This window comes from Halictus rubicundus, chromosome 15 (assembly GCF_050948215.1).
Source record: "Halictus rubicundus isolate RS-2024b chromosome 15, iyHalRubi1_principal, whole genome shotgun sequence".
NCBI lineage: Eukaryota > Metazoa > Arthropoda > Insecta > Hymenoptera > Halictidae > Halictus > Halictus rubicundus.
The window spans coordinates 10,324,003-10,348,038 of record NC_135163.1 but is presented as its reverse complement, the minus strand read 5'-3'; the positions used below and the strand labels follow the sequence as shown (position 1 = coordinate 10,348,038).

The 24,036-nt window shown below is 48.4% G+C and overlaps 1 protein-coding gene across 1 annotated transcript in view; it reads right to left on the bottom strand.

Annotated features, from left to right (window-relative positions):
- LOC143361225 (uncharacterized) overlaps positions 1–23,643 on the bottom strand; it is a 56,993-nt gene extending 33,350 nt beyond the window's left edge. The window contains exon 1 of the mRNA XM_076800460.1: positions 22,340–23,643. Coding sequence (XP_076656575.1) covers positions 22,340–22,468 — 129 coding nt within the window. The 5' untranslated portion in view covers positions 22,469–23,643. The remainder of the gene's footprint in view (positions 1–22,339) is intronic.
- Between the last annotated feature and the right edge of the window lie 393 nt (positions 23,644–24,036).

Sequence of the window (24,036 nt, the reverse complement as noted above, 5' to 3'; positions counted from 1 at the left end):
GTTCGCCTGCGACCCTATTACTGTATATTACTAGCGCGCACCGGGAGAGAGAGAGAGAGAGAGAGATATTGTGTAGTACCGCGAGGGGAGCACAGCAAATGAATTTTTGTTTCCAGTTAAAAATTTTTAACGAATTCGGGCATTTCCGGCGAGTCCACCTTAATTAATCCCACGGCGCCGCGGCGCCATAATTCACATTAACGAGGGAAGTCGAAGAATATTTTTAATCCCACGCGTGGTTCCATGCATGGCGCCGAGTATTTAACACAGCAAAACCGTTTGCGAGTTTTTCTTCGGCCACGTCTACGTTTTTCCGCCAATTAATGAATTTTTATATTTGTGCTTAATCCCGCGACAAGCTGCGGTAAAAGTTTCGAACATCCTCGTACCTTGATTGCGATGTCTAACGGCGCTGATATTCATACGGAATACATGAAATGTAAAACCTTTGATGTTGCATAATGTTACAAGGGCATTTTTGACCATCTTATCCGGCTATACCCTTTGCGTAACAATACGGTCTGGCTTTCAACGAACAGCACAGAGATAGGACACAATATTAACGTCAAAGGAGAGTCAGCTATAGCGGGGGTTAAACTTCATCGTGAATTGCAGTTCGGAAGCAGACACAGGCGAACTATATGCAAACAAATGCAACGATATGCAGGCACGGATGTAAGGGTACACGCGCGGAGAGCGAAGTCGCGTTCCTTGACCACGAGGTCGATGCTGAATACGCCTGGTATATCGTGCTGCAGATAATTGCATAATTCTTGAGGGTTAGCGTGCGACGAAACCTGGGGGTGGTATAATAAATCGTGCTGGTATCGTGTCCGGGCCATCGGGATCCCCCTCGCCCGAGTTTCGTCAGTGAAAGCAGCTTTTAATGGCGCGAAACCGCGGAAGTTGAATCGTAAATTCGGCCGGATGGGAGGCGCGCAGAAGCGAGCGTATCTCCGGCCGCTGCGAAGCCCAACTTTGACCACCCTAATATACCCTGGTTCTGTCGAGGGTGCCGCCGGGGGCACGGGGAACAAGGGGAACATTCGGGGACAAGGGGGCGAGTATCGTGCGAGAGAGGGACAAGGACTCGCTGTGTCCCATGGCCTACATACGGCCCGCTTCCCACCGTAAATGCAATCGGCCGCGTCGCCACCGATGCGTACGGTCATCGCATTGTATACGCTGGGATACTCTTCGCTGGGATCAGGCCTGTGACTGTGAACGACACGCCGAGGAACGCAGAGGAACGCAGAGGGCCGGATCTAATCAAAGGAGATGCTTGCGAGAATCGATTCCGCCGCAAAGACCGGCCAGAGGCCACCACAAATTTTGTTTCTTTGTTTTCAAGGGCAATAAGATCTTTCGTTTCCGAGAAAATCGAATTTAAAGATTCGTCAAGGTCCCTTGTAACCGTATTTCTAACAGGTAGAATTGCCCGGTCACGGTCAGACAAGTAACATAACGTGCCGTGGAATCGATTCCGCCACAGCGCCGCAATAGTGCTAGTTCCGAGGTGAAAAACGTACCATCTGGAAAATAGAACGAGTTGTTTTGTTTTACACAGCTGGACACATTGAGTTAGGATCGTGTGGAGAGGCTCCATTTGTCCAGACAGGACGCGACCATGCGTCAGAAATGATAAATTATCGGTTTAAAGAGATTCGTCGGGAACACGTGACACCGAGTTGGAGTTGGCTGATATGTCTGACTATAACTTCCCCATACTACTGCTGGTAAATATTAATGAGTATACGAGAACAGTCTAATTGTTGAACACAGTTAACGAATTAACGAAACATTGTTGAATCGTTACTTTTGAACAATCAGGAATGAATAAAAATACTTACAGTACTAGTAAGAGAAATTGCGAGACGGTGTCGCGTGGGTAATTACCGTAGCGTTAAATCCACGGTTTATATCTTCCAGCTATCGCGTCAATAGAGAGCTTCTTATCGTCGACTGAGCCACAAACATCGCGTGTATCTATTCGCATAAGCGTATCACGGATGCCTTACTGGCAACCAGTTGCACACGCTTGTATGGACAGAGGAATTCCCGTGCTCTCGTCCGTGCTAAGCTGCACGCGATAACCTCCGACATGCGATCCCGAATAATCGTGATTAAACGAGGCTCCCTTGTTTGATATTTGTCGGAAACGACGTTAGCCAATTCTGCGATCACGGTTCTTTAAGCCTGTTAACACCACTGCAGAAAATTCTTAAAGCTGGACGCAGAACTCTGTGGAACTGTGTCACTGGTAATGGCCACACGAACATGAAAGAGATACGAAAGCAAAGATGAGAAAAAGGACAAAAATAGGATTAGTAGAGTCATCGACCTGATCAGCGTCCAAACCACGAATTATATTCCTCGGGCGATTGGCCCGCTAAGCTCCAACGAAGAACGTGTCCGGCAGCGGTCACCACACGCTTTGCCACTTCGTGTTTCTCTTCGCGAGTGATTAATCTCTCGTGGAATGCCGGCGGCACGTAATTACTCGAGCGACACCGAAGATCGTAAGACATGCGTTTAATTCTGTAATCTATTTAGCCGGGAGAAGATTGTGGAGCAGGCTGGTCGAGCCTAAAAACATTTGTACATTGAGAACCACCGTATTTCATTTTTCAATTGATAGCCCGACCCGACCCGACCCGATTCGCCCCGATAATTTCGGGTTCACGAGCACCTCTATGGTTCACACAGTTGTACCGCTTGTGAAGAATATTGCCCGTGGCGGATTTAAGTTCACTTAATTTTCGGGTTGTATAGAATCGTAGCGGGCAAACAACAATAGCATGGAGTACTTTACGAGCGACTAATAAATCAAGTTAAAGCTCTGACACAGACGAGTTTTCTCGTCGTCAACGGACGCCCCACAGGAATCGTATTGCTCGACGGTAATTCCGACATATTGTGCGAACGTAACGGAGCGAAGTGGGTCGCCGGCGGGTCTCAGTGGAAATGCATTTTCGCCGAGACGTCACCTGTACCAGACGTTGTTGTCGTCGCGTCGTTTCGACGTTTAACGATCGCGGAACACGCGGGAAACACGCGTCTTACGCGGGGATTACTTCCGACGAGATCTCGAACAGGCCATGAAATTACTGTACGCGGTTCCACGATGGCAATTGAACGCCACCCAACGAAGAAGATGATCCTCCCGCGTGATCGGGGCCGTTGTAACGTGACTTCGGTACCGAAACAATTACGATCGAGCGAACAACAACGATCGAAACGAAGTGGATCTATTAATTTCACGGTGTCGGGTAAGGAAATGACAAACGTTTCTTTTATCGGGCGAAGTCGAAGCGCGGGTGCGCGGCATAATTACGGTACGATTAATCAGCGTGAATAATTATCGGCGGGGTCTCGGGGATTTCGACGAAGCTGGTTCTCCCCGGACGTATGAAAAATTAATCGTCGGGCGTTTCGAATTCGCGAGTCCGAAAGTTCCATCGGTCCGCGGCGCAGTTCAGAAACTGTTCGCGTGTTCCGATTCTACCACCGGAGCTTTGTTCGCATTATTATCCTTTGTTTCTACAACCTTCACGTGGATAACGATAAAGTTGGAACAATCATTTTTAGAAGCGATTCTTTCAATCGACCACTTGTTTTGCGAAGTGAATCCAAGTTTCGAGAGAAATAGACGCGGCGGCCATTATCGATGGTGAAATGATGGTAGACGCAGCCGGCGAACAGATACGAGGGCAGGGGGAGCTACTTAACGGGCTCACCGTGTCACGGAATCGCTTCTGATTTGCATTTACGACGATTCCCATAGACGCGTTCACGTCGAGACGATCGTAAAACCGGGAACTTTCATAACCGGGCGAACGGTGGTGTTACGCCGAAAATATCGCGAGCGAATTGCCCGCAACTTTCTTCATAAAGTCGGGGTCCCGTATCTCGTCGGACGACGGACGGAAGGAACTTCCGTGTACCGAGCACGGAGAAACATCATCGCGAAAGTTATGTTTCATTAACGACGCGCGAACGGGAAAGAGCCGCGGAAAAATCGGGTTGAGATCGTTTGTCCGGTGACACGACCGTTTCCGCACGTTTTCCGGGTTTCCGACGGCAGAACTGTCCGCGCGGAGATAGATTTTGCGGCTCGCGGCTGAATATTTATAACGGCGAGACCCCTCGTTAGAATTTCACGGCCCGGTTTTCCATGCGCATGGACCAGAGCGATAATCGGGCTCAATTAAAACGCAATGCAGTGAAAGATAACCGGCACCCGGCCGTGCCTGCCGGAAATTCAAGGAGCGTCATTATTTCTTCAATCATTTTAGTTAGTTGTAAATAGTGAAATACAACTTTGATCTGTAACAGTCTCTTCTATTTTCAATTGTTTAGGAGATAGGGGGAGGTTAGTGGTGCCACCTCGACAACAGCGCTCCTAGCGGCAATAATATGTACACTTCGGTCAGCCATATTGGTTCACGCAGTGTACGCCGGTGCGACGGCGCAGTAACAAGTTCTCCAAAAGTGAGGTTAGTACTGTTTTCTTCGAATTTTCTGTATATGTTTGGTAGTTTATACACTAAACTATGGATAAAGTCACACTCATTATTACGCAGTGATTCTGTAGCATTAAAATAGTTGTTTGGTGCAAACGAAAACGTATGAGCTTCGTTCAATGCTTTCTTATGCTGAAATGTAACTTTCGTGAAATGAAGACGTCGAATAAGACACGCTTCAGTGCTTAGAATGTAGGTAAGACACGGGTGCATGATCTTTGTGATGTTTGTCAAAATATTTGCATTTAACAAATTACTTAAGAAATGTCTACTTATTTTTGTATAATTTTATCTTTAGGTACGACTTAAGCTGAATGGTGGTACGACTTAGGTACACATCGACATTTAAACGTGCTGGATTTGAATTTTCTTTAAATATCGATACACAGAAATTTTCCATTTTGGAATCGTTTCGAACTGCGATGTTGACAATTGCGCGTCACGTCGGTTGGAACATGGCAGCGTTCCGCCCGCCCTTAGACGTTCGCGGCAAGTGATAATTAATTTACACTCGCGACCCCGGGGGCGGGTTGCCGCCTCGCGAAACTAATGAATGTTAATACATTCGGTGTGCGCAATATTGCTAAGTTCGCGTGTTTACGGTTCACAGCGGGTACGAGTCGCCTTGCTCCGACCAAGTTTCCGTCTATCGACTAGCAGGGCGCTCCGATTAATTAGTGCTTTGTGCTTGGTTGAAAAACGCGCATCCTGCTGGCGGAACATCGGCTGCCGCCGGTGAGTACGCTTTACGGGATATAATGGCGGAACAATCGAGCACCGCTTCCTCCTCCTTCTCGTCGTATATCTTCTTTTTTTTTCACGCGGTATTTCACGTAACGCGCCACATCCGTTTAGCACGTATAATACTCGTGATTCGTTGCTCGGGCACGGCACCGCTGTTCGGACATTAAACAAGGTAGGCGCTTGTCCCTGAACACACGCACCGACGCACAAAAAATATACGTGTCGCGTTGAAAAATTGCACCGCCGAATGAAACGTTTGTCGAACGAATGGCTCGGAATAGCTTCTGCCGCGACTATTGTTACGGGCTTTCAAATAATATTAGGCGGGCAAATTCATTTAACTTCTCTCCTGTCGCGTCGATCGCGAAACGTTTAACTTCCCTCGATATGAAACGTTTGCTACTTCACTAATTCACGGTACCGCGTACACCGTTTGCACGTTGCACGACATTTACGATCCATCGTTTCCAAGTGGCCACCGAAGCGATAAAAATGTCTTCACGGGCAATTGTTAAATGAATTCATTCGTTCCGTCGGCATAACACAAACTCTCATGGTTTTTCACGATATATTACAAGCCATTTTTATTTCTCGACAGTGCTCTGCCGTCCAGGAACCTTCTCTCCGTCGAGCGAAAGGAATAGTAAATCAAATATGAATAGCGAGCGATGTAGCCCCCCCCCCCCGGAAGACAAGTCGTAAGTCAAGATGTGCCTCGCGCGTTCGTCCGAGGGCTGAAGAATTGATAAGAACCCTGTAAAAAAAGGGGTGCCGGTAAAATACCGAAGCGGAAGAACAAAAGGTATAGCGCGAGCGGGGAATTATTAACACCCTGTAAATTATTAGCCGGCGAGTCAACTCGAGGAGCACGGCAATCGGTCAGAGGCTCATCAAAAAGTCAGCGTAACGCTCGCCGAGGATGTTCCGTTGGCGATACGATTGGCCCGGCGTTGTTTCGGCGTCGAACGTTTTAATAAAAAGGAGAACGACGATGGCGGCGTCGGTGGAACGCCGAGTAAACGCAGAAGAAAAAGGCAGGTGCAACGGTAACGCGTGGTAATTTGAAACTTCCACCGAAGCTCGTCCTATATCCGTTGCTATCCGTTGTTGTTACGGCTCTGGGCTCTGGCGCGTGAACTTTTTTGTCGGGGCTCTTTGCCGTTTGCCATGAAACCAGCGTTTCATGGATTTTGCCGCGCGCGCAAGATTTCGGCCAGAGTTTCCGCAGCCGGAGCTCTCTCTCTCTCTCTCTCTCTCTCTCTCTCTCGCTTTCTCTGTTCCCGTTGCACTCCGGGGACAGCGATCGCGATATCGTCGGATTATGATCGTGTGCGGCAAACGCGATGCCGCCCGTCGTGTACGTGCGCATCGGCGAGCCCGGTCGCGGGACCATGATTCATTTGTATTCCGGCGACTATTCGCCGGCACTGGGAAAAACCAGGGTGGAAAAGCACGCCGGTTTGATCTCCCGCGACCGCAGAAATAACGCTGGCCTGGGGAACGGAGGAGGATCGAAAAACGAGCAACGCCGGGAAATGAAGTTTCGCGAACCGAGAGAGACTCTGGGAATCTGTCCCGACGCCGCGCCGGGCTCCCTCTCAGACCTCCCTGAAAATCTTTCGGTTACCGTGTGCACGCGCTGTTCCATTCTCTCTCGAAACCCGACCCTATCCATCATGCTCCTATCTGGTAGAATCTATCTACCACTGTTCTGAAGTATTTCTGCAAAAGTCACAATTATCCGGAGCAATCGAGGCCGAGGAGGTCTAACTATAGGAATTAAACCTAAAATTTCAAACAGTCAGTCAGAATACAAATCGTAGAGGGACCTTTAGCGCACCTCGAAATATTGAAAAGCGGCAGTACATTTCGACGCGCAGTGGTGGAAAGTTTTTTCTCGTCACAGCGTGTGTCACTATCGAAGCTTGTTGGGCGTTAAGCTTTCAAAAATTCCCTGAACAAGCGGGAGGTTTTGCACATTTTTCGAGCGTTCCGCTGATCCGTGAGCGATACCACGGGATCGAGCAGCGATCGAAATATTGCACGGAAGCGACGCGAACGAGATCGAGCCGAAAAAAGGAAGAACAGATCTTTAAGAGCCTCGAAGGAAAGAAAGGAAACACCCTCTCTTCCCGAGATGCCGCGCTCCTCGTTCGTCGATAGTTAAAAGCTCGCGAGGCCGACACGTCAGACACGTGGGCGGGCTCGAAAAGGGAGAAACACAGGGAAGGGACAGATTTTCCTGCCACACGAGTAACTCTATACGAGTCGAAAGTTTCCACGCTGAAAGCCCCTCGGTGAGCTATGAAACATTTTCCAGGCGAGCTGGGAAGCACCGGAGCTTTTAGCTTCGGGTTTCCCGTCGGTTTCGAGCTCAACTTTTCACCACGGCACGGATGCGAACGACGGGAAGGGGATACGACAGCCAAGGGCTTCCAGTTTAGATATTACGCGAAAAAGATTGTGCCGTGTTTGGATACGTTATCGCCCGCGGAAAGTTCGTTTGCTCTGGAGTTCCGCGACGATTGCGTTCCCCCCGTTCCACCGTAGAATTACTCGGATTTTGGTGCATTCCGCTTGGCACGGTCTGAGGCGCAATCGCCGAAAATATTGCGTTTGAACGTTCGCGTGCATAGGTCGTTTTTGTGGAAATTTGTTAGAAGAAAACTAGCGGATATGTTGGGAAGAAACTTAGAAAAAGAAAAGAAAAGCACCGCCGCGAGGACGACGATGCGACCACTGAAAGAGAGACGATAGAAAACACGAAGTTATCGGGAGAGAAAAGCTTTCATGATGCATCGCAGCGATACGAGCGTCGACTTGCTATTGCTGACAAATACTGGCAATAAAAGTTCGCTCGTTTCGTCCGGTGCAAGGGTTAAGCAAAGAGTAAGTGGCTTGTCGTTTATTGATACGGTTCTATTTATTTCGATTCTTTCCGTTCGATAGAGGAACACCGGGACGCCCGACGACGCTGCGGCAACTTTCCCGGATCGGATACAGGCGTAGATACCTTGTATTATTTCGCGAATACGACGCGGAAAGTTGTTTGTCGGGGAACTTCGACGATTTCTGTTCCCGGTTGATCGGAGCCCGCGTATCTTCCTCGGTTTCGCCAACAACAATCCGTCCGTAAAGTTCGTCACACTTATCTCGGTGCTTAGCGATTCGACAAGCTCCCGCCGCTTCTCTTTTTACGAGAACGTAACGATATCGTCGGTAACGATATCGCTGGCAATTATCGATCCCCGGCCGAATGGTTTTATTTTCACGCAGAGCGACCGCTTTCGATTTAACAAATTCAGGAACTTATTTTATAAATTGTCTACACTCTCCTGCTCTCTTCTCCATTATCTCTCTCTCTCTCCCGCTCTCTCAGTCACCGCGTGGACGCGAACGAACTCCGGAGGAATGAGATTCCGGAATAAACGGTTTTTCGCGTTGAACGAAGAGGCAATCCGAAACTTTTTCCGGGACTTGGGAATTTTATTTCGTCGCAGCGGCGCACGAGTGCTCGATTCATCCGTGCTCTTCGCTTTCCGGTGAGCCTGGAACGCTTCGAAACCGATATGGGAGCGAGGAAAAAGAAGATCGAATTGTGTACAATTGGATTTCACGGGGACCGAATTATGGTTTTATTTCGGCCCGGAATTTATTCGGCCCGGCGAAAATACACGGCGCGCGCGCGCGATCGTCCGACCAGTGATTGACTCGCAGCCGTTCGAGCGCCGAGTAAATAGAGTTTGATGTTTGCCATTATCAATCGCTAACCAGCCGCGTCAATTATGGACGAGTGTTTCCGTTTATTTGGCCAATCAGGTTTTGATTATAACGCAACGTAAATTGCGACAGACGCCGAGGCGGCAAAGTTTCACCGGTGAACGTAAACACGCACCCCGCCCCGCCCCTTAGGCCAATTAATTGTTTATACATATATCGAGTGCACACGGGAGTTCTTAAATAAATTATTGTTATTGTGTCCGTTATATTACGACTCAATTATTAAACATGTTCTCCCGGGAACTAAAATTGGTTGAACTATGGAAACAATCGTACGATCCTGAAAAACGGTTGCCCAAAAGAGCCTAGGATCTAGGAAAGAATGAGATTCCATTGGGACGTGAATTTTACTCGCGCATAAAAATATTTTAAACGCAAGTTGGGGCCCGGCATTGCCGCCGGCTTTAAATAGGGGAAAAGATGGGAGTTCTGAGATATCAGAAAGCAGGAGTAGCAGAGCGCGCGGAGGACGTGCATGAAAAGGATGCTTAAAACTCGAATGTGTGGAGCCTTGGGATTGCAAAGGACTGGAGATCGAGTACAGTGAGCATAAAAGGAGTGAATAGAAAGATTTGCGTGAAGCAGGTTGTAGAGTTTCGAACCCGTTCCCCCGGCCATTATTCCCCGGAAGCTGCGTCGAGTTTTCTCAAAAGTAATTGATTCGCGTCACGGTGATCGAACGCCGTCCTACTTTCCGCCGCAAAATATCCTTGGGCGTGGGCTACACGTCATCAAACGAAAATTTGTCACCGGCAAAGATAGCGGCCGGGTAATTTCGGGTAACATTTCCATTCATCTTGGGCGGCGGCGCAAGTGCGCCCTTATCGCGGCAAGAAATAAAGCTGAACCACGCAACGTTCGCGTTCGAGTTGCGAACCGTCGAGCCGTGTACGTGCCGGCAAGTTATTACGTGCGAATGCAAAGAAAGTAAAAGAACGGGCCCGTAAACGGGCGACAATATAAAATTTCCATATTCAAATTCCCCGCTCCGCGCCGCAGCGTACTCGCGATCCTCAGGTTTTACGGACATTCTATGTTTTAATTAAAATCGTCATCGTGCCCCGCGGCCTTCTATCGACCTCGCCCAAGGTCCGAATTAGACATTTTTTTGTTCCCGGAACGAGCCAACTAATTTTTATAGTCTCGATCCGTAGCTCCTCCCTCGCAGCCTCCATTTGAATAAGGAAATTCAAACACCGACATCGCCCCTTTTATTCCAAAATTATTTTCCTTCGAGTCAAGAACATTCTCCTCAAAATTAGCATTTCATTAAATTAGACGATTCTTACAAGTGCCACTCTCCTCGGAATATTTGGCTCCTCGTGCTAACTCTGTCGTGACATCGAGAATTCTAACTTTATCCGCCGCTATTCCAAAAGAACAGAAGGGTTTCAATTGTTAACCTATCCACTGTTTTGCCATACTCCCCTCATCTGCACAGACACGAAACTGTTCGACAGGCGTTACGCAACTGCTCGCCGAGAGATCAATGACTTGGACGCACCCAGATTTTGCAGTGAATAGGAGCGATAAAATCGGTATCAATTAGCGAGCCCGTAGTTCGACACGGAGACCGGCCTCGACGTTGCCAAGCATGTCGAGCAGAGACTAAAATACCGATGGACGTCTTTGGCCTCGGGACAATCGAAATCCGTGATGAATTCGCAGTCGGCCACGGATCCTTTGGTGCCCACTGACCAGGAACTCATAAAGAACATGAAAACCGGATGAATCATTGTAGGCGCGAAGGCGCGTGCGCGGAATAACAGAGACCGTTTAAACCAGAAATCTCCTCGTCGATGAAGGCTCGGCGCTTCCTAGACCGTAAATCTTCTGCAATCTCTGCCGGCCATATATCTCGAAGAAAAGCGCTTTTCCAGATTTCCGGCTGCTCCGAAACGGAATTTAAAACAGATCCCGTAGTAATTGCCCTAAGTTGCTGCCCGCTTCGCTTCGGCTTTGACGGGCACGATCAACAGGAAAACAAAGTACACGGACGGAAAATGAAAATCATTCGACGAGGTTTCCCGGGGAATAAGGCTCGCCTGTTGTTACGAATCGGGCGCATAGTTTTGCGGAACCGAACTTCCGACAGTATTAAACCGAGATTGCTGGATAGTAAAACAAAGTTATTGCACAGCCGCCCGTAAAACGAAATCCGCGGTCTTCTGTTTCAGGAAGCGCGTAAAAAAATCGGGACACGACCCGGTGACCTTTCGTTATCCCACGTTTCTCCGAGTCGATGTGTATTTTTTGGTTGTTCACCTATTGATATGTTGCGTTTCAGGCTTGTACTTCCGGTGTCGTCCGCAAGCGGCGATTTCACGGAGGAATCGTACCGGAAAGGTTAAGAAGCTCTTTACGTCTGTGGAGGTTCGATCGGAAAAATAGGGAGGATAGCCGAGGAGGAAGAGGGACACAGGAGCCTGGGGAGAGAGAAGACGAAAGAAAAGTGATAGCAGAGTATCGAGCTTTCTTCTTGCGCGATGGACAATTCATCGTGGCGGAGAGAGTTTTTTATTCAGCTGCTCGGGACACGCGTCGAAAGAAGACCAAAAGACCCGAAATAAATCTCTCGGGTAATCCCGATCGAGATCGTGCTTGCAAAGAAAGCGCCGGTCGTTTCGATGCACCGGCCCGGAAACATCGAATTCTCTTCCGGCCAGTGGAAATCGGCTCTGGCCGCGCGGGACAGCTTGCGTGCAACTGCAACTTGCTATCGCGCGTTGCGTCACGATGTTACGCGCCGAACTGCAACAGCTTGCCCATAACCCTGGTGAACCGGGGGGCGGGGGGCTCAGACTTTTCCCGGTGCTTTGCATACCATTTTCTGTGTTTCTAAATTTTGTTTAACTTTCCTAATCAACCCGTCGATTCGATCGACCCAACTTTACGATCCACTCTGCAACATGCCAACTTCCGACTCGATTCTAAGGCTGTGTTGTTCCCTCCTCAGGGAAATACGGACCTCCGTGGGGCTTCCGTACGATAACTTGATTTATTAGAGAATCGCATACGCGAATTTAGGGGCGTATGGTTTCTAGTCGGTTTTTGGGAAACGCGGTCTAAGAGCTCCTGCCACTTTCAGTATCGTTCATTCTGCCAAGAGCTTTGCGCTTTCGACAGAAACGTTCACGCGAACATGCTACTGGACAAAGAAATTATCAACACGCGCGAATTACGCGAAACATTACCGTAAATCGTACGTTTGGCGCAATGAAATTTTCTTTTCAAGCGCACGAAGATAACGACGATTTACGGACACGTATTTCGTGCAATACGTTGCGTTTCACGTTACATAAAATATTCAATCAATCCGTTAAAACGAAAATGCATGCACGTTGCACTTCCGGGCAACGTTGCTGAAAGTTCTGCTCTGCTCCATCGTTAACTCGCTAACATTCTGCGAAAAGCAAATAAACAGAGCCCCGTCCGAAACAAACGCTTTAATCCAATACGCGGTGAAATACGCGTCTACAGCTGAGAAACGGACAATGGAAAATTACAAAACGTATTGTATTATGTATCGCAAAATCTGTCCCGTGTAACATCGGCCGCGTTAAATATTAAAATAATCGCGCTTCGGCCCGGAAATTCGATTCAAAAGCGAGAGAGATCGATTCTTGTTTCCGCGATGCATTTTTCTCCGACTGCACGGATGCACCGGCCCTTCGCAGCGTCTAAATTGAAATGTAGCCGGGGTCGTTGTACGGGGCAACATTCTTACTAATTTCACTAATGTAATTAATGTCTTTAATTAGTATCTCCTCGCCGCTCCACCTCCGAGCTAATTAAGGTACAATTACGAGCGGCTCGAGTGTGTCTGAAAGTTGCTTGTTCGTTAGCGATCCAAAAACAACCTAACGATATATTTATTCGCCGAAGAAAAGGCCGGCAAAGTTTCGCACGGATGCAGCGCGACTGCAACTGCAGCTCGCGTATTTTTCCCCGGACAAGGATCCCGCGCGAGGTGCCCGCTCGCAAATGATCCCATAAATCATCGGAGGTAATTAAAGCTCCCGGGGCATAGTTGAAAGCTTTCCGAAGCGATTTCGACGGGGGAAAAAATGGAAGATGCAACGTGGAGGGGAAACAACGGGAGGATGGAAAGGAAAGCGAAGTTGTTACCCGGCTCGGAAAATTTCCCAGGACAGGCTGATTGCCTTTTACACGCTCGCGAGAACGCAGCCAGCCAGCGTCGAAACCAATTCCGCAACAGCTTGCCCATAACTCCGCGCGGCGGAACACGCTTGCTCGCAATATATTCAGTACATGAACCTTAAATGGAATTTATGCTAATCGACGCGCCGCAACGCCCCCTCCCCCCAAAGGCGGGAAACAAAGACGAAGTTTTTTACAAATATCTCGAAAATAATGAAAGTCCTTGCCGCCACCCCTACAACCCCTCCAAGTGTCATCTCTGATACTTGAATGTGCTTCAGGCAAAGATTTCTATAATTTTTCTTACCTCCACGGTTTGAATGAGCCCAGCTCGCATTTAGGGTAATCGAAGAATGGAAAGGCAGAGCGTCTGGCTTCGATGAGCCAGCGAATCCTTAGTTTCCCGACCATTGAAGTTTAAGGAGTCCTTAATTATACATTCTCAGCGTTCCGGCAAGGTAAACAAGCGCCCAAGATTCCCCCGGAAATTAGCTCCCGATTAAATTCAACGTGAAAGCAGTCGCAGGCACGTTTCCAAAGACTTTGGTCGCGGTTAATTGCCGGAATCGCCATAACCGGGAACGCCGCAGCCTAGCGTTCGTGTTCTCCCTCTCCCTCTCACCACCCCTTATCGAGTTACTTAATTAGCGTGAACGATATTTCACCAAACAAGCCCGCTTTGTTACGTGATCGCTAATGAATCAAAGCTCGGACCGGGCCCCATTGAATTACTTCCTGTCGCGGTCTCCAATCAGGACACCATTATCTCCCGGGCTGCGGTTCTTCCTCCTTAAAAAATGACCGTCGTTAGGGGGTCCGTGGACGTCTGCCAAAACAGAATTAATTTTTCAATTCTTTGGTCACCCGGAACCACCCGTTTAGAGCCGGGAGTTAATTAAAATAATATACGGGCGACGGTGTTAAAAGGAAACCGGGCTAATCAGTTTCACCGCGAGGCGACGGTGTCGGATAAAGTTTAACGACTTTGCTGGTCACCTTCCCGCGCCTTTGCCTATCGGTCTGTCAAACTTTCGAGCTGTGAATTTTACAGATTTTTACAACCGCTAAAGTCGTAATTGCACTTTTCTAGGAAATTATTGAATAATTTCATTCGTCATTGTGCACCGTGAATGAAGACAAAAGACAAGCAAATCGATCGGTGAAAGGGGATGAATTAATGGAAAAGGAAAAAGACACCGCGACGAAGAATAAAACGGAGAATAAAAGAAGAACAAAACGGGGAAGATGGTTAAACGATTTCACCTTGCAATTTGTAGAAGAAATTCGAAGGGGAATATAATTGACCGGTGTTGGCAATTTTGGAAGAAAAACCGTGCTCGCCACGGTGTTCGCGGTTGTCGGTCGTAGATCACAGAACGCAGGATCAAAACTGTAGAAATTAGGTTGGCCAAATGGCCGTCTCGTCAGGGCCGGGCTCTCAATGCTACTCCTATTACAGTCCCAAGTTCGCCGGTATGATTGAAGCCAATGTAACGCGCATCGACGTACACACAGCGTTAGATGAACGACAGCGGGGCGCTTTACATGCACAATGCCGGACCCCAATTGCTCTGGCCGAGCGATCGATGCTGTTATAAGGCCGACAGATTGAAAAGTTTACCGTGCCTAACAATGCCAACGGCAAAATTGCCACCGTTTAAGGAAGTTTGCGGCGAGCACGGCCTCTGCGAGCAACTCGCTACACGTAATTCCCTCACGATTGTCACCGTACACTGGAACCTCGCAAAAGAGCTTCCACAATTTTTCTCCTCCTCCGCGAATGAGCGGAATTTCCGCGACGTCGGCAAGGCCTGAGAAATGCAGGGACAAAGAGAAGAATGGCGGGTGCGAGGTGTTTGATGGAGGATTTTTTGGAAATCGCTGCGCGTGCATCCCGCGGCAGCTTCCTCGGCGATAAGTTCCTCGGAACGAGAGAAAGATGAGGAGGGCCGGAGGAGAAAAACGAACACACGGTTAAACAGTAACCTACTTGCGGCTGCAAATGCGCTCGGGCCTGGTGCATTCGCGCGATAGTATATCACCGGAGGGTGCAGCCAATCTACCGTCACGACAGCGCGCCTACGATTTAACTAACTGTGCCCCATTTCGTTTCCGCCGACGCGTTTCCGGTCGAGACCTTTGCTAATCTCACCTGTATTTTCACCGAGGCGCCGAGATACTGGTTCGAACAGCTCCGTAGAATGATTCTTTTACTTCGGCAATGCCGATGATCTGTTTGGTCAAGAAATATCGTGTAGGGGAGAACGAGGTAATGACGGTCACTTAAGCAGTGATTATAATAAAATGAAACTATGGGGTGAAATATTAAGTTAAAGTTGCGTCTCATAAACTGAAAATATTCACTTAACGTAAGCGAATGTTACATACTCGTTTAAAGCATGCTGGAACCTCCGGTGTGTTTTCAATTATCGAGATAGCCGACCAGCAAATCAATTTTTCTAAAACATCGAGTCTCCAAGGAGCGGATAAACGGCTGCTGAAAACTTTCCAAGTGTCTTCCACGAGTAAGAACTTAATCGACCATGATCTCGGAATTTACGGGAACAGCCGGCGAACGCGTCGGATTGCGAACAGCCGGATAAGACACGGATGACGAAAAGAATGGCTCCTGAAATTTCGCGCTACAGTTACAGCTGCGAATGGGACGCGCCTGTCGTAATGCATCACGATGACAAAGTTGCATTCAATCTTGCGCCGCAGCAGCGGATCGCTCCGTAATTCAACTCGGCCCGACGCTCCATCATTTTATATTCAATGCATAAATTTTCCTAAGATTTGCCGTGCCGGGGAGAACAATCGACGATGCGAGATACAATTTTCGAAGGAACTTGCCCAGACATATTTTCATCGAAACTGCATTCAGACGCTTCATCCGAGTTCATCTTCTTGGCTCGAGACCGTAGCAATTGAGTAACGGTTAAACTTCCACTGAGGGGACCAAACATTTGCAACTCTTCCGAGTGTAATATTGCACGATTCGACGAAAAAATTATAGAATTATACTAGATTTCCCAGCTCGATTTTCTCTGCACGCTGAAACGTTCTTGAATTTTCGTGGAAAAATGGGGGACGCCGCGTAAGCATCCTAAAGCGTTGAAAATGCGCGTGCTCGAGTCGCGTGGCATTCCGAGGTACCCAGTGCAGAGAGGTGGACAGGATTTCCCGATAAATATTTTTCCGCGCAATCTGCCACGATTCCGATCGCGTTCCCCGCCGCGTTCTATTCTCTTCGGTGGCTTATCGGCGCGCGTGAAAGAGGAAAGCTTCGGAAAGACGGCGAATGGTTCCGTCGATAACGGAGAGGCAGACGCGAATTACGAGCCGTTCGACGCGACCGTTTAAATTCTAGCTGCCACTTAATACGTCCCGTACATAACCAGAAGCCAGAACGACGACTCGCAGAGACCGCGTGCGCGGCCAGGAACTCGTAATTGTTTTGAATTAACGATACTTTAAGCCTGCGCCGTACAAGCTTTACTCCGCGCGAGTGAATTGGGCTTCTGCTCTCTGTAGCCTCTCTCTCTCTCTCTCTCTCTCTCTCTCTCTCTCTCTCTCTCTCTCTCTCTCTCTCTCTCTCTCTCTCTCCTCTCTCTTTCTCTGCGTCGTCAAGGAAACCGAGACGCTACACGGAACGTCGTCCGACTACGTCTGCTCGGAAATCGAAGACGCGTTTTATCCACATTTTTAAAACGGTCCGTAAAACTGCGAGGTTTCATCTGCGACCATAAACCGTCGGATGAATCCGCTGACTTTGCCCTAATTGGTCGTGATGTTCTATCGCCGCGAAAATCGAAAGCTTGTGGTTTCGCGGAATACTCGTCGGGGATTAAAGCCACGTTGTTCGAGACTTTACGACAGTAACGCGACTGATCTACGGAAAGATCAATTAACATTGAACTTAGGACTCTGCAAAGTAATCCGCAATGTACAGGGTGTAAAGAAATGTTTGGTCAAATTTCTATTTTGCTGTTTTTCACGGACCTTCATCGTTCCGAAGATGTAGCCAAACATTTCTTTACACCCTGTACAGTGGTGGTCCGGATGCAACAGCGATTCACGTTTCATGAATTACGAGTCGACTAAGCGCGCGTTTCTCATGCGTCCAGGACCCATGCGAGCAACCCTGTGGAAGATTTCAACCCCGCGCGCAACATTCAACCCCCGACACGGTAGATGGTAGCAACTAATTTGTAAAGCAACTGACCACGATGCAAGAGACGTAAATTGAATCTACCGCACGAGAATTTTAGTTCGGTCTCTCTCTCTCTCTCTCTCTCAGTGCTACCGTTGCATCCGTAACTGTTAGCAAGTGCACCGAGTGGAAAGCGTGTCGGAGGCACCACCTGTGGACAGCTCCTAGCTTTTTCATCTTGGGGTAAACGCGCTTTTTAATTTGAATTTTTTCCAATTTCCCAGGCAGAATGTAAGAGCGCGCGGCAAGGAATTTTTGCGCACCGTGCTGCGTTTCTCGTAGAACCTGAAATTGGTGTTCGTTGGCAGTGCTACAAACACCTTGTAATTTACTTGTCGTGTAATGTATAATTACTTTGTAATTACTGAGAACCGCTAAGTTTATTGTATGTTAGGAATGCGTACTTCACTACTCGGAAAGTATATCCAGTGTCGCTTCTTAAACAATATTAGCAAATTAATTTTGCAATTCATCGTCGATCAGAGCATATTCTTAAATGACAACGGATTGAAAAATATAATAAAGAAGTCTTAGTAACTTCTCGAACAGACTGTGCGTTGTGCCTCCAATTGATAAGTGGAGTCTGAATTTTATGTATCTAAGATAAGGATGACTAGCTGAAATCGACTGATTCAGCGAATTTCAGAATTTTGTCTTCGGAGTGAAATGACTAAACAAAAAATTGTTCACAGTATGAAACCTGAAAAATTCAATTTTGTCCAGAAAAGAGAACGAGGTTCCCAGGCGACCGTGCACTGTGTGGCGGTGAGAAAATCGAGTCCTTGAAGGCCAGTGGCGGTTCCAGGCGAATAGGAAGCTACGTTTCCGCGGAACTTCCGGTTTCCGGAAGTCCACGGCTCGATCGGAGGTCGCGGCTGAGGTCGTGGCTGAGGTCGTGGCTGATTCGTTCCAGTTTATTCCGACTTCCACGACCGAGAGAGGCGAATATGCCGGTTCCCTTTCTCCGCCGCGTGATCAACCGGGTAACGTCACTCTAACTTCTGAGTTAGGTTGCTCGCGCAGCTGCGCTCTTTCCGCGGTACTCCGGGGGACTCTCGCGCGTCATCTCGCCATCGTACCTTCGCGGAAAGTCGGACACGCGATGCTACGAATAACTGCGGCGTTCTTCTTTTATGTTCTCGCGCTTTTTCCGCGTCCCACGGTTTCATACGTTCGCGGTCCGGATAGCTATAGCTGGACTGGGGAACAGGTAACGAGGAAAAGTAAGACGACACTCCCCCCCCCCCCCCCCGTGGCCATAGCGAACTTTGGAAAACAGTTTTTACGCCGCCTCCCGGCGAGAAACACGACTCTAAAAACCGTGTCGTGAATTATGGTAATGGGAATAGTAACGGGGTATTATGGTAATAACGATAGAACTTTATTGCCCGAACCCGGGCACGTTTCGGTCCACACGCTGTACGACGATAAAATTGTAGGAAAGTGCTGATTAGTGGTCTGCTGACGCCCCCGCGCGAGGCTTTCGGTTCTTCAAATCGGATTTCCGGAAGACATCAATTTGAAAATTAAACTCCGAAGCAAACAGTCCGAATCGTAGATCAAATTAAAATGCCACGATACGGCTAATGGCGGCCGACGTATCACGACGCCCACGGCACGCACCTGCTGGAAAACAAAGTCGGACAGAAATCACAGCGTGCAAGGCGAACGCTTTTTAATCCATGCAAAATTATTCATACTCGACCAGATGTCGAAAATTGTTACACCATGGTCGGACCATCGAAAGCCGCTTACCACCGATGGAGTCGCGATGCGTTCACTCGAAGCTCGACCATCAAATCCGAAAATCCGATGCCCCGAAAACTATGTGTCCTTCGGATTCTCGATCGAAGTTGCCGAGCCGTTTTTGCGCCGCGTAGTGGGAGGGACACGTCCCTTCTCCGATCTCGCGTGAAATGATTTTTTAATCAATCGCCGGCGAAACGAAAAACTGAAAACTGAAAACCGAAAACGGGCCGACACATTCCCCCGTTGTTATCGATATTACATTTATCAGGCTGGTCGCATCGAAAGCTGTCCGCTCCCTACTTTTTTCGTTTTATTTTTCAGTTTTAATTCTGACCCGCCGCGCGATGGAATCGACGCGATCCCTTTCCGTCGCGATCGCCGTCCGTCCCGCCCACCTTTCGGAAACGAACGCGAAAAAACACCGGGCCAGAGAGGAGAGGCACAGCTGTCGCGAATTCTGACTCTCGAATTCGCTTGCGAACCGCCACGGTTATCGGAATCGCATTAATCTGCGTGTGCACGCCGAGTCGGATCCGTATCTCCCCGGCGGATGAACTTCGCGGGCGGCGCAGAAGATACAAATCATTTTTCCCGAAGGGTCTTTGCATTTTCATTGGTCCGACGCGACGCGACGCTACGGTTTTTGTCGCCGGGAACGATGAAGACCGCGCGCGTCTCCTGCTTCTCGTCCCACGACAAAAACGAATGCAACGAAAACAGTATCGCGCGTCAATATTTCATCCCCCTCCTCGGAAAAGGCTTTCCGGAGAACCATGTCGCACGCTTCTCCCGAAAAAAGCTGGCCAAAATGCAATTTTCCAAGTACACAGTATTCTCTCTCAGACAGTTCTAGAAGTTTTAATAAAAAATTATTCGAGTTTAAAGCGCTAAATGCTGCCTGAACTTTTGAATTTTGGCCAGCCTTTCGGGAAAAGGGACACCTGTGCGCTGTATCGTGTAAGCGCACGGAAGGCTAAACAAATTTCGCGCAGCCCCTTTCAAAGCTTTTCTGATCTGTCCACTGGGAGCAGAAACGCTCGGCGGAAGAATATTCGTCGGCAGTTTCCTTCAACGGACGTATCGTGAATAATAAAATCGGTGCTCGTTAATCAACCCCTCACCGATCCTCCATGCACCTTTCTCGGAAGATGTTCACACGTTTTCATAACGATATTAATCACTCGCTTTACAACATCGAGTCAGTGGGGAAAACTTTAAATTGAATTTGATGTACAAGAGATTCTAACCTGAAACAGGCTCTCTCTGCCCCGGAGTTTACGCCCTAATAATAATGTTTCTTGTGCAGTTTAAAACAATTTCACGAGTGCGAAAAATTCGGGCAGAATTCGATTTAGATTTCGTTTAGATAGACTCGCGCTGTCTTTTTGCAATAAGCGCGCAGGTTCACAAATTACAAAACCACGATCGAGAATATAAATCTCGAATGCATTTCCCGGGCGAAGATTAATTGAGCAAAAAGCACGAGGACCGCAGATTTTCAAGGCAGAACGCCGCGGAAATGTATTTTTCCCCGTGCGCGACGGTTCACCCCCGAATGAGATTTCCCATTCCTCTCATTAAAGATACAAACAACCATTTCTTAGAAACACTCCGAATAATTATCTCGCGGTAATCGTGGAAAAGCCTTGATCGTTCGTTCCACTCTACGTGACACGAATTTAATGACGCAATTAAGAAGTTCCTGGGACATGGTATCTCTCCGTGCCCGAGAGCAAAAGAGCTGGGGAACATCGACGTCTAACGAATTCTTCTTGCCGGCGAAAAAGCCGTGCAAATGATTATTTGATTACCGGGACGCGGTATCGGTGTTCGAGAGACACGTAGTCGGACGTATCGAACCTCTAATTACGCTTCCTGATCGCTTACATCGATAAAGGGTTCGGTGACGTCGCTGGAATTACACGTTTCGATCACCGCCATCTTGTATTTTGAGGGAGGAGCGTTGAGTCGCCTTTGCAAAATTATTGTCCTCGCACGTATGCCCGACAATTGACCAGAATGCGATCTCGTTATTAATTTGTACAATTTTATGCTCATAGAAGTGTTTTCATATTGATTTGACGTTAATGAGGATTCAATCAAGCAATCGTTATTTAGTTCACTTTTTAATGCCGGGCGTATGATACAACAGTGTGCATTATTCTCTGCAATTATTCATTACGACTAATGCACAATTTTAATAGAACTAGTTATAAAGCGAGTTGCAATTAATAATTGCAGGGTATAGTTCGCAGCACAGTTACATAATGATCGTTATTAATGTGTGACTAGATTAAATTTCGTCAAACTATGGCATAGTGTAATGTCCAAATAGTTGACGAGGTTTCGTTAATGCTTCGTGGAAAGTTAACATGTTAGAACGGTTCTAGCGCGCTGATTATTAATTGAACGTCACGAGGTTCGGAATTGTCGTCATTACAGCTATAAATGCCTAATTGCTATAATTCATTCTTATTCACAGAAAAAATGATTCGAGCATTCATTAGCAAAATGCCTCAATAATATTCGAGAATTCTGCTACCCGAACAGAACGTCATACAATACATGAGTTTCTTTGAAACAGTACAATTACATGTCGCAAACAATATACGTTATTGAGCAGCCGACAAAATAGAGAACCCACAAATATCACAAAGGAACCAATTTGTTTCGTACGCGTTGTTAATATTCAATACATGGACAACTTTCTTTCGCTAAATTTTTCAAAGGCAATATGTTTTATTCAACATATGTAATGCGGTCGGATCGATACGAACCCGTAAACAATCGTTGTTCAACTTTCCAAAAAGTTTTATACAATATTAAAACACGGTTACACGTTACATTAAAAATCGCGGGAAATTTAACGATATAAATCCGCGGTCGATCGAGCACAATACGAGTAGTAATGAAACGTAACGATAAAATCGGTTACCGAAACGAGCGATGGCAACGAACAGGCGACAATAATTCATACCGACGAACAAGATACCACAAGAGAAAACCGTTCGTTCGGCGACACGACATTTCCTTTGTCCGACCACCTCGAATCCCCCAATTAATTCGGATACGGGAATGGATCCCGCCGGATCGTTAACACACAGTCACACGGTTACGTAACACGTCGGAACGGTCCAGCGCGAAAGAGGAAAACGATCTCGGTACTCACCTTGTCGAGATCGATCTCTTCCTGCGAGTTCAGCTTCGGGCACGAGAAGACCGAGTATTCCGAGTTGTTGACGGAGTTTTCGGCCCACGAGACACCGGCCAAAATCAGCATCACTAAACACCACTTCATCGTTCGCGAATCGATTCCGTCTTTCTCGAGGTTCTCCAAAATCGCGATCGGGATCCGAGAAGAATCGAATCGAGGGAAAAGGGACAGAAAGGCGGAGAAGGAGAAGGGAGAGAGAGAGAGAGGGAGGAAGAGAGAGAGAGAGAGAGAAAGAGTGAGATCAGTCTAGCTTGTCATCGACGCGTCGATCGCGATCACGCGCGGCTCAGATCGTCGAGCGTGCCCCAGACTTTGACCCAATTTTTCGAACTGGCCGCCGCTCGAACTGGTGCACCGGATATTCCTCTGAGCAGAGAGATCCGCGGTTCCTGGGACCGGTGCTGCGAGATCGGATTGTCTCGACTCTCAGCGCGACTGTCGTTCGGCGGACACGCTAATAAGAGGCAACATCGCACAAGCCTTGTCCTCTTCGACTAATATTTTCCGTGCGAGTCACGCGGCTCCGCTCCCCCAGTTCCTTCGCTCTCCGTCGCGCTTCTGGAACGCTTTAATTGAACGGCTCGCTCATCCCCGCGCGCTCGTCCGTGATCGATGCTTCAGCGCATCTCTCGCTCTTCTACTCGCTCGCGTTCCGTTCCTCTTGCTTCCCCCTCCGTGGATCTCCCTCTCGTTCTCGATCGCCCCGAGAGAGAGAGAGATATCTGCTGGTCCGGTGCTGGATCGCGCGCGGTCCACGGCCGCAAAACTCTCGAGGACGTTTCTTCTCTAGGAGCAGCGGGTAAGGGTCTGCCAGCGAGCGAGCATCGTAGGTTGCACACGCTCGATGAACGAGGCGCAGATCGATATTTCCACGGGTCTCGATAAACACGCTCGCAACCGCGTCGCGTCAGTACGCGCGCGTTTCACTCGCTCGAAACTCGTTGCTGGTTGCCAGGGAGAGAACCGATCAAACGACGATCGGATCTACTCGCGAATGTTTCGCGATGTTCGGAACAACTCGATGGCGGGAGCGCTCGATCCTACGCGGCTCTGGATCGAGAGAGGACGGGCAAAACGGCGAACACTGGAATCACCCGGTTCTCCGGGAGAACCGCTCGATCGGACGACCGGATCCCTCGTGGATCGATTTTCCGTGCACCACTCGACACGCTGCTCTACAGACGAGAGCCGAACGACGATCCAGAGGAGACCACGATCGAGCAGGCCGGGATGCGCACGCGACGCAGTCGTAGGGTACTCTGACGTTCCCAGTCTGCTCCGCTGGTCCTCGCCTACGTCCGTCCGACCGTCCGTCGCGACGCCCCCACAATCCGCAGGGAGAGGGGAGCTAAGAATGGACCGAACACGTGAAGAAGATCAAGGATTACCTGCGGAACCACCGGCCCGACACGTTTTTCCACATCGGAATCCATTTCCGCGAAAGGTGCGCAAATTTCGGACCACTTCGCCGAAAGAAGCACACTCCCGGGAACGCTTATTTTGCTGACCGAAAGATTTCCTTTGTGAAAATTAACCCCTCAGGGACGGTGTCTGTGCGCCGTAACTTTTTCGTGATATTTTCTCGTCCTGTCACCTTGAACTGTATTTATTTTCCTCTGTATTAATTTCGGGGCGTATTTTCACTCTGATTT